This window comes from Pan troglodytes, chromosome 1 (genome assembly GCF_028858775.2).
Source record: "Pan troglodytes isolate AG18354 chromosome 1, NHGRI_mPanTro3-v2.0_pri, whole genome shotgun sequence".
Lineage (NCBI taxonomy): Eukaryota > Metazoa > Chordata > Mammalia > Primates > Hominidae > Pan > Pan troglodytes.
Genome location: NC_072398.2, coordinates 179,148,503 through 179,161,899, shown reverse-complemented (window position 1 = coordinate 179,161,899; position 13,397 = coordinate 179,148,503). Strand labels below are relative to the sequence as shown.

The following is a 13,397-nucleotide window of genomic DNA, read 5'->3' as shown; positions in this document are numbered from 1 at the left end:
TACTGGGTGGGAACATCCAATATTATAAAGATACCAATTCTTCCCCCAAATTAGTCTATAAATTCAAGGCAATTCCCATAAAAAACCCCAACAAGGGCCGGACGCAGTGGCCCACGCCTGTAATCCCAGCACTTTGGGAGGCCGAGACGGGCGGATCACAAGGTCTGGAGATCCAGACCATCCTGGCTAACACAGTGAAACCCCGTCTCTACTAAAAATACAAAAAATATATATATATATATTATATAATATATATATATTATATATATATATTATATATATATATTATATATATATATATATTATATATATATAATATATATATATTATATATATAGCCAGGCATGGTGGTGAGCGCCTGTAGTCCCAGCTATGCGGGAGGCTGAGACAGGAGAATGGCGTGAACTCAGGAGGCGGAGCTTGCAGTGCGCCGAGATCCCGCCACTGCACTACAACTTGGGCGACAGGGCAAGACTCCTTCTCAAAAAAACAAAACAAAACAAAAAAAAACCAACAAGATTTTTTTGTGGAACTTGACACACTGATTCTAAAATTCATGTGGACCAAAACACACAAAAATGCCAAGAACATTTTGAAAAAGATGGCCGAGCACGGTGGCTCACGCCTGTAATCCCAGCACTTTGGAAGGTGGAGGTGGATGGATCACGAGGTCAGGAAATCAAGACCATCCTGGCTAACACGGTGAAACCCCGTCTCTACTAAAAATACAAAAAATTAGCCGGGCGTGGTGGCTGGCGCCTGTAGTCCCAGCTACTCGGGAGGCTGAGGCAGGAGAATGGTGTGAACCAGGAAGGCGGAGCTTGCAGTGAGCCGAGATCGCACCATTGCACTCCAGCCGGGACGACAGAGCGAGACTCTGTCTCAAAAAAAAAGAAAAAAAGAAAGAAAAGGAAAGGAAGAACAAGGGGAAGGAACTGCCTTACCAGGTATAAAAATACAGACTTTAGGCTGGGTGTAGTGGCCCACACCTCTAATCCCAGCACTTTGGGAGGCCGAGGCAGGCAGATCACTTGAGCCCAGGAGTTCATGATCAGCCTGCCCAACATGGCGAAACCCTTCGCTACTAAAAATACAAAAATTAGCCAGGTTGGTGGTGCGTGCCTGTAGTCCCAGCTACTCTGGAGGCTGAGGCACAAGAACCACTTGAACCCAGGAGGCGGAGGTTGCAGTGAGCCGAGATTACACCACTGCACTCCAGCCTGGGCAACACAGTGAGACTCTATCTCAAAAAATAATAATAAATAAATAAATAAATAAAAATACAGACTTTTAAGGTGACTGAAATGAAGCTGAAGTACTAACAGGAACACCAACAGATAATGAAAGCGAAGAGGTTCTAAAAACAGAGCAGTGTATATAATACTGTTACAATGCCGTTTACTACCACAACTCAACAAATGATGCTCAAACAATAGGCTATTCATTTAGTGAGGAAAAAATAGCCATGTCTACCTTACCTTCAACATATATAAATTCCAGATTACTTAGAGCTGAAACAGAACAGGGACACCTCTTAAGGGCCTGTGGGCCCCTAAGCATAGAAATACAAGAAAATATTGAGTTCTTTCAAGGTAAATTTCTGGCACCTAGCTAGCCTTGGAAAGTAAACATGCAACTTAATAAGCAAGTAATAGTAACTTTAAAATAGCCAAGGAAGTTAGAGTCATGATAACGTTTGCTTCCCTACAGAAACTAAAGATAACATCTCAACATCTGTCACTTCAGTTGTTTTTCAGAAACCTGAACTCCCAGCAAAAGGATCTGCGGGCACACACACCTCAGATAAGGAGGAACTGGGGACTGAACTCGTCTGCTATCCTGAAATTTACCCCTGCCTTTAAAAACTGTTACTTGCAAATCATAGGGGAGGTCAGAATTTAAGGGTTAGTCACCTGGTCCTCCTTGCCTGACACCCTATAAATAAACACCATGCCTTCCTTTCTACCACTGCAAAATCTTGGTGTGGATATCCGGCCTTATTGGACTGGGTGAGCCGACTCCGGTTTGGTTCTCTAAACACCGGCAAACAAAATGGGACAAAAGTCTGGAGTGAGTGCCTCATCTGTACCACATATGTCCCTGGCCGCAGCCACCCTTGGGCCCAATCCAGCAGCTGCCTGAATTATTTTATTCAGGGACAGATCCGTGTATTTGGCAGGCAATCAGACACCGTTGGTCTGTGGTGCTTCTACTTTAACAGCATTAGAAACAAATCACCTGAGAAGATGTCTTTTGGTAAGTGGGGGGTTGATGTGTGATAGCCCCATAGTATTTTTCCTTTCAGCAGGAAATCCAGCCTTGCTTCAGCAAGGTATTGGGCTCTACTTCATCAGAATGCACTTGGTGGGAGATATCCCAGAGCTGAAGACTGAAACCTTGAAAAATCACAATTTGATTGTGATTTGCTTGCTTGAAAATCTATTTAATACTTAACACCTGGCCAAGGCATTAAAGGTTTGTCACCTAGGTTTTGTGACAAACCTTTAATGCCTTGGCCAGAGTTTTGTTTCATTTGAGAAACACAAGTTCTATTTCCTTTGTAGCCCATTAGGGTGTATTCTGCAGAATTGGGCCATTTTTAGATTTGGGCCCAAGGGAAAAAAAAAAAAGATTTTTTTTTTTATTGCAGTAGTGCTTGGCCACAGTATTTTTTAAGACTCCAGAAAAAAGCCTGAAAAGGGGAACCTTTAAACTGGACCCCTAAATTTTAAAATAATCTCAGGCATCTCTCTAAACAATTGCTTTTACAAAAAAAAAAAAATTATTTTCTAAACAAATTTTACAAAGGACACTTAATAGTGTCGTGACTAGCCTTGAGAATTCACTTGACTAAATTAAAGAACAAATATCTCACCTAAAACAAGGTTAAAATCCTTTGCAAGCTCAAAACTGCCTGCTTTAGATCCCCTCCAGGAACAGCAGTGGTAAAGCACTGAGGCTGCCTGGGTTGAATTCCCAGCTAAGGAACACATCATTTTTTGGTTTAATATTTGTGTGACTTTTGCCATTTATCGTTCCTTTTTCCTTCTATGGGCAGCTTTTGATTTCCTGTCCTACATCTGTGCGGGGGGCAGCCTACAGGTTTTTTGGTATGCTTTTTGGTACAGGTTTTGTGTGTGAATGGTCAGCTGAGAAACTGAGGCTCTAGAGAATATGGCCAAACAGAAATGTGGTCTGTACTCCATTTATGGCTGACGAAATTTTCCTTTCTTCAAGCTGTCTTTGGGGCAGCTCTGAATCTTGTGAAAACTGCTTTCCACCTCTTTCGAGACCTCATGTGTCCTTGTTGAAGTCATAACCCTGGCTAACGCTTCTTAGTTTCATGGGGGAGAATATCTTTGGGGTGAAAAGAGTTCAAAAGCCAGAAATATCAACTGTTTGTCCCAGCTAAAAATCTGATAGTAAGAGATTTGAAAGGATTTTTTTTTAAAAACTCTATACTCAAAAGTCTAATTAAAACTAATATTTAGGCCATATTTGTGTATGTATATATAACTATATATATAAAATTATATAACTATTACTATATATACATTATATATATAACATGTATATGAGGCCTTAAAACTATATAGTTTATATAGTTTTAAACTATAGTTTAGTTTTAAACTATATAGTTTATATATATAGTTTTAAACTATATAGTTTATATATATAGTTTGTATAAACTATAGTTTAAAACTATATAGTTTATGTAGTTTTAACTATATAGTTTATATAGTTTTTTATATATATAGTTTAAACTATATAGTTTTTAATAGTTTTATATATTTATAGTTTTTTTAATAGTTTTATATAGTTTATAGTTTTTTATGTGAGCCTCCATGCCCGGCCACTTTTCTTATTTTCTCTGTCTACTACTGGCTTAGCAAATTCTGTGTGCTGCCCTGGAGTCTTAATTACTTCAGGTGATCACACTGAACTATAAATATAATTGCCTTTTTGTTATGCTTCCTTGTGGACTTTCATCCTCCCAAATTAAAAGGGCAATTTTATAATTAGAATTTCTGAGACGTTGACAAAGACAGGTAACCTACAGATATATCATCTGACCCAGCTAATAGAACAATACTACTCAAGTTCCTTCAATCGTCATAATCTGAGGGCCCCTTTCAGAATATTACATAAAAGAATCCCTGGCCAGGCGCGGTGGCTCATGCCTATAATCCCAGCACTTTGGGAGGCCGAGGCGGGTAGATCATGGTGTCAGGAGTTCGAGACCAGCCTGACCAACATGATGAAACCCTGTCTCTACTAAAAATACAAAAAAATCAGCCAGATGTGGTGGCGTGTGCCTGTAATCTCAGCTACTCGGAAGGCTGAGGCAGGAGAATCACTTGAACCTGGGAGGCGGAGGTTGCAGTGAGCCAAGACATGGCACTCCAGCCTGGGTGACAGAGGGAGACTGTCTCCAGAAAAAAAAAAAAAAAAAAAGAATATTATATAAAAGAATTCCTTTATTTTGGAAGTCCCTTCACTTGAAGCTATCTCAAACAAATTTGCCAGAAATAATGAGACTCTGCCTCTATATAAAAGGCTTACTTGATTTTGCCTCTTGAGAGGAGCAAGAGCCCTGCTCCCTCCTTAGAAGTCTGCTCTCTAAACATGTCAGAAATCCCATATCTTAGCTGCAAGTAAATTAACTCATTAAAAGTAAACAAGTCCACATACTCACTTTGGGATCCACAAATCTATTCTTGCCCAGGTACTAAAAAGATGGATGCGGGTTATTTCTTTGGATGGACTTTGTTACCTTGGTGGGGAGTGGCATCTTATGAGCACATGATTAGAAATCTCTCTCTTTAGGAATTCTTGCTAAGGAAACTTCAGCAGCAATAGCTGTCTAGCAGCAAAGAATTAATTCATTGGCTCAGGTGTCTTAGATAATAGGATAGCCTTAGATTACATCTTAGCCAAGCAGGGAGGAGTGTGTATGGTTGCAAATCCCACATGCAATACTTATATAAATGAATCTGCTGAGGTAGAAACTCATCTAAAATAAATTAGAGAACAAGTCACTTGGTTACAACAGATCTCCCTGACTGTCCCTAAGGACTGGTTTTCTTCTTTCTTTTCTTGGATTCCTCATGGAATAAAAACCATGTTTTCTGGATTGCTAAAGTTATGTATATCAATCTTGCTAATTTTTCTTGTGCTTTATATCATAACCAAATGTGTGTTAAAATGTAATAAAGCAGTGACTAATACAAATAATGACAGTTCAGCACCATGGTGCCATGCCTGGGACTCATGGATACCTTGAATTCCGTGCTAGAAACTTACTATCCTCGGCCGGGGGCGGTGGCTCACACCTGTAATCCCAGCACTTTGGGAGGCTGAGGCGGGTGGATCACGAGGTCAGGAGTTTGAGACCAGTCTGGCCAATACGAGGAAACTCTGTCTCTACTAAAAATACAAAAAATAGCTGGGCGTAGTGGCGCACACCTGTAGTCCCAGCTACTCGGGAGGCTGAGGCAGAAGAATCGCTTGAACCCAGGAGGCAGAGGTTACAGTGAGCTGAGATCATGCCACTGCACTCCAGCCTGGGCGACAGAGCAAGATGCCATCTCAAAAAAATAAATAAAGAAAAGAAACTTAATATCCTCATATCCTAGCCCTCAATCTTTGCCCCAATTCAACAGGAAGTAGGCAGAGCAGTCTGCACCCCAGTACCCCACAAGACTGATGGGTGACAAAAGATGGGGAATTGAGATGACGCAGGGACCCCAAGCATAGAAAAAAGGAAAATCTTGAGTTATTTCAAAGGAAACTTCAGGCACCTAGCTAGCCCTGAAAAATAAATGTGCAACTTGATAAACAAGCAGGTAACAGTAACAACAGCCAAGCTGGCCCAGCATGGTGGCTGACACCTGTAATCCCAACTCTTTGGGAGGCCAAGGTGGGAGGATCACTTGAGGCCAGGAGTTCAAGACCAGTCTGGGCAACATAGCGAGACCCCATCTCTAACAACAACAAAAATAGCCAAGGAAGTTAAGAGTCACAAGAATGTTTACTTCCCTATAAAAACTAAAGATAATACCTTAACATGTCTCCAGTTGTTTTTCAGAAACCTGTGCCCACACCAAAAGGATCTGCCAGCACAGCAACCTCATATATAGAGGAACTGGGGACTGAACTCTGACTCCCCTTCTTTGTTCTAAATTTCTTTCTGAGGGGCCTGGAGAAGGTTATACCCATGAGCCAGTGCTAACATTCTTTTCTGCTGATCTCAAATTTTTAGAAAAAGCTTTGCCTCCTTAACCAACTGCAAATCAGAAAATCTTCTACTGTACCTATGACCTATACACCACTGCTTCAAGATATCCCAACCTTTTAGGCCAAAATCAATGTGTAACCCTCCACGTATGGTTTGATTTTGTCTGTAATTTCTGCTATCCAGAAATTTACCCCTGCCTTTAAAAACCCTTACCTGCAAATCATCGGGGAGGTCAGGATTTAAGCATTAGCTACCTGGTCCTCTTTGCGTAGCATCCTGAAAATAAATGCCTTCCTTTCTACTGCTGCAAAACCTCAGTGTGGTTATGTCCTTATTGTGCCAGGCGAGCAGACCCAAGTTCAGTTCTATAACAGAGCTAAAAGGAAAGAATGTTTTTATTTAAGAAAAAAAAATTGGTATAATATTTGGGTGAAGAAAAATTGTACCAAACAAGATAAAAAATCCAGGCCCTTATAAAGAAAAAAAAAAAGAAAATATTTCACTGTATACTAATTTTAAGCTTTTATAAAACAATATCATAAACAAAATCAAACAGCAAATTGCATACTGGGAGGAAAAACTAATAACATGTAAGAGTTCCTTCAAATCATTAAGAGAAAAAAAACCCTATTAAAAAATAAGCTTAAAAATATGCGCTATACAGCCTGGCCAACATGGCAAAACCCTGTCTCTACAAAAAATACAAAAAAAAGTAGCTAGGTATGCTGACGCACCCCTGTAATCCCAGCTACTCAGGTGTCTGAGGCTGGAGGATCACTTGAGCCAGGGAGGAAGAGGTTGCAGTGAGCCAAGATTGCGCCATGGCACTCCAGCATGGGTGACAGATGGAGACTGTGTCAAAAAAAAAATAATAATGATAATAATAATATATACTACACACATTACAAGAACACAAGATGTCAAATAAAATGATGCACAATCTCACTAGAAATAAAAGATAATCAACTTAAATCAATGAAATATTTTTCATCCAACAAATTAACTAAACAAAAAATAAAAACAATTGCTATCCAGTGCTGATAAGTGGACAGATTATTCTCACACATTTCTGATGAATCTCAAATGGTATCACATTCTTGTAGAGAAATACAGCCATTTTTATTTTTAATGTAAACTCTGAATACTTTTAATCCAGTAATTTCATTTCTAGGTATTTCATTTCTAGGAAAAACTCTCAAACGGTTTTTCTTTTTCTCTCATACTACTACAATGGTCATCAACCAAAGTCTTCTGTGACCAAATCCGTGCAATTAATTCTTCAGTGGACACCAACTGGGTGTCCTCCAAATCAGCTCCAACACTACCTGGAAATAGCATCAGATCCCCCAGGATGAGGGCTCAGTCCCCAAGACTGCCCTGCCAACAAACAAACATACCAGTTTCAAGTCCAGACCTCTGGAACTTCTGACTTACCGGCTTTCAAGTTGGGGTTCCCACAACCCCCTCTTTGGGTTTGATTAATTTGCTGGAGGGCTCACAGAACTTTGGGAAACACTTACATTTACTGGTTTATTGTAAAGGATATTACAGATAAAGAGATGCACAGAGTGAGGTATGGGGGAAGGGGCACAGGGCTTCTATGCCCTTCCTGTGCAGGCCACCCTCCAAGAACCTCCACATGTTGAGCCATCCTGAAGCTTCTGGAACCTAGTCCTCCTGGGTTTTTATGGAAATTTCAAAATATCAGCATTCCTTCCTCCAAGGATAGGGTGGGACGCCCTCTGAGGAGGGTCTTATAACTCCCAATCAGAAAGGCAGGGAAGATTATAGGGTCTTGTCTTGGGGCAGATGAGAGATGGATAGGAGAAGGTCTCAGAAATTCTGTTTCCTGAGGCCTGCCCATGAGACCTGACACACCCAACATTGTAACAAAAAGACTTTAACAAGGGCTATGGGAGTTACAAGCCAGGAACAATGGATGAAAACCAATATATATAACATTTGTTAAATTAAGTCTAGACACATGAGACCTGACACACCCAACATTGTAACAAAAAGACTTTAACAAGGGCTATGGGAGTTAAAAGACAGGAACAGTGGATGAAAACCAATATATATAACATTTGTTAAATTAAGTCTAACCTAAAGCCACCTCCTTACATATTTTAAGTTTGGCCTAAAGGTTTCTCTGTACACAGTGAACTGAAACTTAACTAGATGTATAAACAGATCGTAACCTACTTTTGTGCTAATTACCGAGTTTCAGTCAATTAAAGGCAGCCAACTGTTCAAACTATGTTCAAATACTCCAAATGCCCGAACTGTAACAAATCTGGCTGTTTCTGTACTTCATCTCTGTTTTCTGTACATCACTTTCCTTTTTGTGTCCATAAATCTTCAATCATGGGACTGCACCAGAGCTTCTCTGAACCTATTCTGGTTCCTGGGCTACCCAATTTGTGAATCATTCTTTGCTCAGTTAAACTCTGTTAAATTTAATATATCTAAGGTTTTCAACAGATGTCATGCCCAGGAGCATGGAGTGACCAAGCAAGGTACCCCTCAGACTCACGTTGTCCATTGCTTTCTGGAAGCAACTGATATCGTGGTAAGTTCTCGCTGAGATTCTGAAGCTCGACAGATTTGTGTTTGGAACTGAGTTTGAGCAAACTTCTGATCCAAACTGGGTTTGGAAGTCACAACAGAAACTGGACTGGATCCATGATTGGATTGGATCTGATAATTAACTGACTTGGATTCAGTTAAGAGGCTGCAGATGTCCAGGATCAGGCAGAAACTAGCAGAAATGGTAATATTACAGTGGGTGCAGACTTCAGAAATTTGCAGAGATTTTTGTGTTCTACATTCTTTTTCTTGTACCCTTAGGTAGGGAAAAATCATTAACTAAATTGATGAAGGGGATCTGAGGACCAAATCCAGGATTCAAGGGAAATATTGGATCCTTAATATCTGAAGAACACCGTATTCTACCTTCTAGCTATAAGGTAGAATGTATAAATTAGGCCTCAGAAGAAGTAACTACTTACAGAAATGGCAAAATCTTTGTAACTTAAAATTACAATGGACTGTTCCTAATGAACAACACAGCACTTAAAAATGAGGGCTCCTGAATTAGTCTTCAAGGATGCCTATTGATGTGCAGAAGCTTCTAAAAACATTTCAATATTTTTATTGCTTTATTAAAAGACTCTTCATAAAAGGCAAATAGGGCCAGGTGTGGTGGCTCATGCCTGTAATCCCAGCACGTTGGGAGATCAAAGCAGGAAGATCGCTTGAGCACAGCAGTTCAAGACAAGCCTATGCAACATAGTGAGATCTCCTCTCTACAAAAAATTAAAAATCAGCTGGATGTGGTGGTGTACACCTGTAGTTCCAGCTACTCAGGAGGCTGAGGTGGGAAATTCACTTGAGCCCAGGAGGTAAAGGCTGCAAATCAGCTGTGATTGTGCCTTTGTGATTACACAGAGGGAAACCCTGTCTTTAAAAAAAAAAAAAAAAAAGGCAAATAAAAAGCTCAGGTGAATAATTGACAAGAAAAATTAAATCTGCTAAACTTTTGGCATAAATACTATCCTGCCTCAAGAGTGAAAATAAAGATATCCTGGATAAAATGTTTATAAAATGTAAACCAGTGGGTAAAGCAGACTTGCTTCTTTTTTAGATCTATCCAGTCTGAGTCCAAGCACAGAGTAATGTTTTCTTTGCCCTATTCCTCAATGGGCTCCATCTACCCTGAACTCAGTAATTTTAGCTAAGAAACAGTAGTTAAGTCAAATAAACCACCTACCCAACTAAAATATACCTTTCTGGCATTTAACTGGCTATCCTGAAACTCTTCTGTAAAAGAAATTTACATCTATAAAGGAAATCTCCATTTGTAAGGGTGTCTGCCTGTGTATATTAGAAACTTTTACCATAGTTTTAAATTTATGTAACAAGTCAAACCTTTGTTTAAGGTGCTTTTCTGGACATCTTAACTGAAATTTTACTCACACCATTTTTTCCTTGGTTTGAGCAAATGAGGGTACAATATGTACGCCTAAAGCCTTAGGTTGTGCTTTTGAGATATAAATTTTCTACCTTATTTCACCTAAGAGTTGTTCCATTAGAAATGCAAATTTAAGGTTGCCTAGCTAACAACTGCTTAAGGCAATGAAACAGGTAATGGAAGAATGATAGTCTGAATGGGGAAAAGAAAAACTATTCAAAAGCCAGCAAATGACAATCCTTTATGTAAGCTATAATATCTGCTTCTGTCTTTGTGTCTGTGTCTATATGTGTTACGTGTATGTAATATTTAGTAAATAAAGGTAGTTGTAAATTGTTACTAAAATAGAAATGGCTTCAAAATTATCAGTTAAATATAATTTGATACTTGCTTGATTTGATGGTTTTTGGTTTTGAGCCTCTGGAGTCAGAGGTCTGAATGTATGCCCACAGTGAGGCATGAGGACACATTCTCAATGCCTAGGCCACCAGCTGCAAGGCAGAATCAAGCCCAATATATCCCCTTTTCCCCTGCCCTAGCTTTGCCTCCTGGCTATTTTGGGAGGGTTCCGTCCTCCAGGCATTGTCTTCCCATTTCTGTCTTCTGTCATGAGGTCTACAGCTGTGCGTAAATTCAGGACTCAGACAGGACCTGCCCTTCATACCCATCTTGGGTGCCATGTGGCTACTTGAGACCCAGGATGACTAGGAAAAACATCAGAGGGGAGGGTACCTGTGTCACAGTTTCAAAGTCTTTACGGTAACTTAAAATACTTCTAAGTATTAAAACTTAAAATATTTCTAAGTATTTAAAAATGATGTAGTTAGATGTAGGAGATGCATAGCATTCTCAGTTTACCTGGATCTCATGGAGCATAAAAATTGGCATGAAGTAAACTGTGTGAGATTACCAGAGCCCCAGCTCATCTGCTTTGTCTGTACCGAGACAGAAGGGGAGGGGTTACAGACTATGGTGCCTACTCCCATCACTGCTTCCCTCAGCCATAACAGGACAAGGGGGATCTTGAAAGCATCTTGAAAAGTGTAAGGTGATCCAGATTTGGCCGTGTCTTTTACTTTGGCCATAGTGGTGTCCAATTATATTATAAATTAATTGATGGATTTATGCTGCCAGATCCTCAGAATGTTTGCCTTAGAAGATGACATCTATGCTTCCCCGATGCTTATCTTATTCATACAAGATTGGATTTGACACCCATCAGCATGCTTCATCTTTCACCTCAGAGATACTCAGAGTTGACTTGGGTTGACTAGTCAGGGTTGATTTAGATAGGGTTGATTTTCCCATTCCATAAGTTTTTCTTTCTGAAGAATAAAACTTCCCCAGATAGAATTGTTTTTTCTTCAAAAATATAGGATAGTTGCTCTAGAACTTTCTTATCTGGAGACAGTTTAACTACAGTTGTATACAGACTTATGTCTATCATTCACACTCATAGCTGCCTCTGTGTTCATTGCTGCCGCAGCTAGCTCATTATAGAGACTGCCACCTCTTTCTCTTACTCGACTCTCCCAGTGCCTTCTGGCCACTACAGCTAGCTTAAAATGGCATTTCACATACACCTTGGTCACCGGGAGAGTTTACTTCTATCTACTTTTTCATCCCCAGTAGAAAGTAAAAGCTTTCTTCCAATTGGTCTTCCTGTTGCAATTACTATTACTTTTCTGGGGGTGACTTTAAATCAAAACCAAAAATATGTTTATTCACAGTATAAACTTACGTGTCTAGAATAATAAGGAACAGAGAAGTGCTACCTACAAGAACCTTCCTTTCTCTTCTTACCACCACCTTTATAATATAGTAGCTAGAATATTACAAGAGAGATAGTGTGGGACACTATCAGCCTTAAAAACATCTTTATTAATTAGACCTATTTTACTTTTGTTAATATTTCCCAATTAAGTTGTCCAGAGTATGAAAAATTATATGCACAAAGATGTTCCAAGTGGTATTACTTTTTTTTTTTTTTTTTGAGAGAGAGTCTCGATCTGTCGCCCAAGCTGGAATACAGTGGCACGAGCTTGGCTCACTGCAACCTCCGCCTCCCATGTTGAAGTGATTCTCCTGCCTCAGCCTCCTGAGTAGCTGGGATTACAGGCGGGCATCACCATGCCCAGTTAATTTTTATATTTTTAGCAGAGATGGGGTTTCACCACGTTGGCCAGGCTGGTCTCAAACTCCTGACCTCAGGTGATCCACCCACCTTGGCCTTCCAAAGTATGAGGATTACAGGCGTGAGCCACTGCACCCGGCTGCCCAAGTGGTATATATTTTTTTTTTTTTTGAGACGGGGTCTCACTCTGCCACAGAGATAATCAAATCTCTTCTTTTTTTTTTTCTTTGAGACAAAGTCTTGCTCTGTTGCCCAGGCTGGAGTGCAGTGGCACAATCTTGGCTCACTGCAACCTCTGCCCCCCAGGTTCAAGCAATTCTTGTGCCTCAGCTTCCCAAGTAGCTGGGACTACAGGTGCATGCCATGAGGCCTGGCTTTTTATTATTATTATTATTTTTTTATTATTTTAGTAGAGACGGGGTTTCACCATGTTGCCCAGGCTGGTCCTGAACTCCTGAGCCCAGGCAATCCGCCCCCCTTGGCTTCCCAAAGTGCTAGGATTACAAGTGGTGAGCCACTGTGCCTGGCTACATGAGAAAGATTCTGTACCACCAGAAAACATACACTGAAAATGACAGGTGAAGAAAATACCTCTATAAATGTTTAAATGGCCCACCAGGGCAGAAATATACCTGAAGTTTTTATTATCTTCTCAGGATTGATTATGGGTTTGACAAACCAAACATTGGTCATAAACCATTTTCGCATTTAGAACATTCGCCAGACACACGCACACATTTATATTCAATTGGGATTACTTAGTCTCATCTATGATGAGTCACTGACTGCAGAGCTTTTAGTAATGGAAACTTCGATGACTCAGGAAGGGCCAGGTGGGTCCAAGCTCTCCATGAGTCCATGGATAACACTGGACTTAATATCCTCCTAAATGCCAATTTTGTCTCTCCAATTTAGATGCATAGAACTGTTTATTAGAATGAGTTATCATAGGTAATTTGACTTTGGACCATGGAGTTCATTCAAATTGCGTATCTAAACAATGTTAGTATTAGCTGATTTAGCATGAAAATCTGGCATGGTTATTTTCTTGGTAT

At 40.0% G+C, this 13,397-nt stretch overlaps 1 protein-coding gene across 6 annotated transcripts in view; it reads right to left on the bottom strand.

Annotated features, from left to right (window-relative positions):
* The window catches only part of NRDC (nardilysin convertase), a 90,704-nt gene that overhangs the window by 60,547 nt on the left and 16,760 nt on the right, over positions 1 to 13,397 (bottom strand). For 2 of the 6 annotated variants that reach the window (XM_063780396.1, XM_063780403.1), the window contains exon 2: positions 6,452 to 6,614. The exons of the other annotated variants lie outside the window; for them this stretch is intronic. In XM_063780396.1, coding sequence (XP_063636466.1) covers positions 6,452 to 6,462 — 11 coding nt within the window. In that variant the 5' untranslated portion in view covers positions 6,463 to 6,614. The remainder of the gene's footprint in view (positions 1 to 6,451; positions 6,615 to 13,397) is intronic. 6 annotated transcript variants of the gene reach the window in all.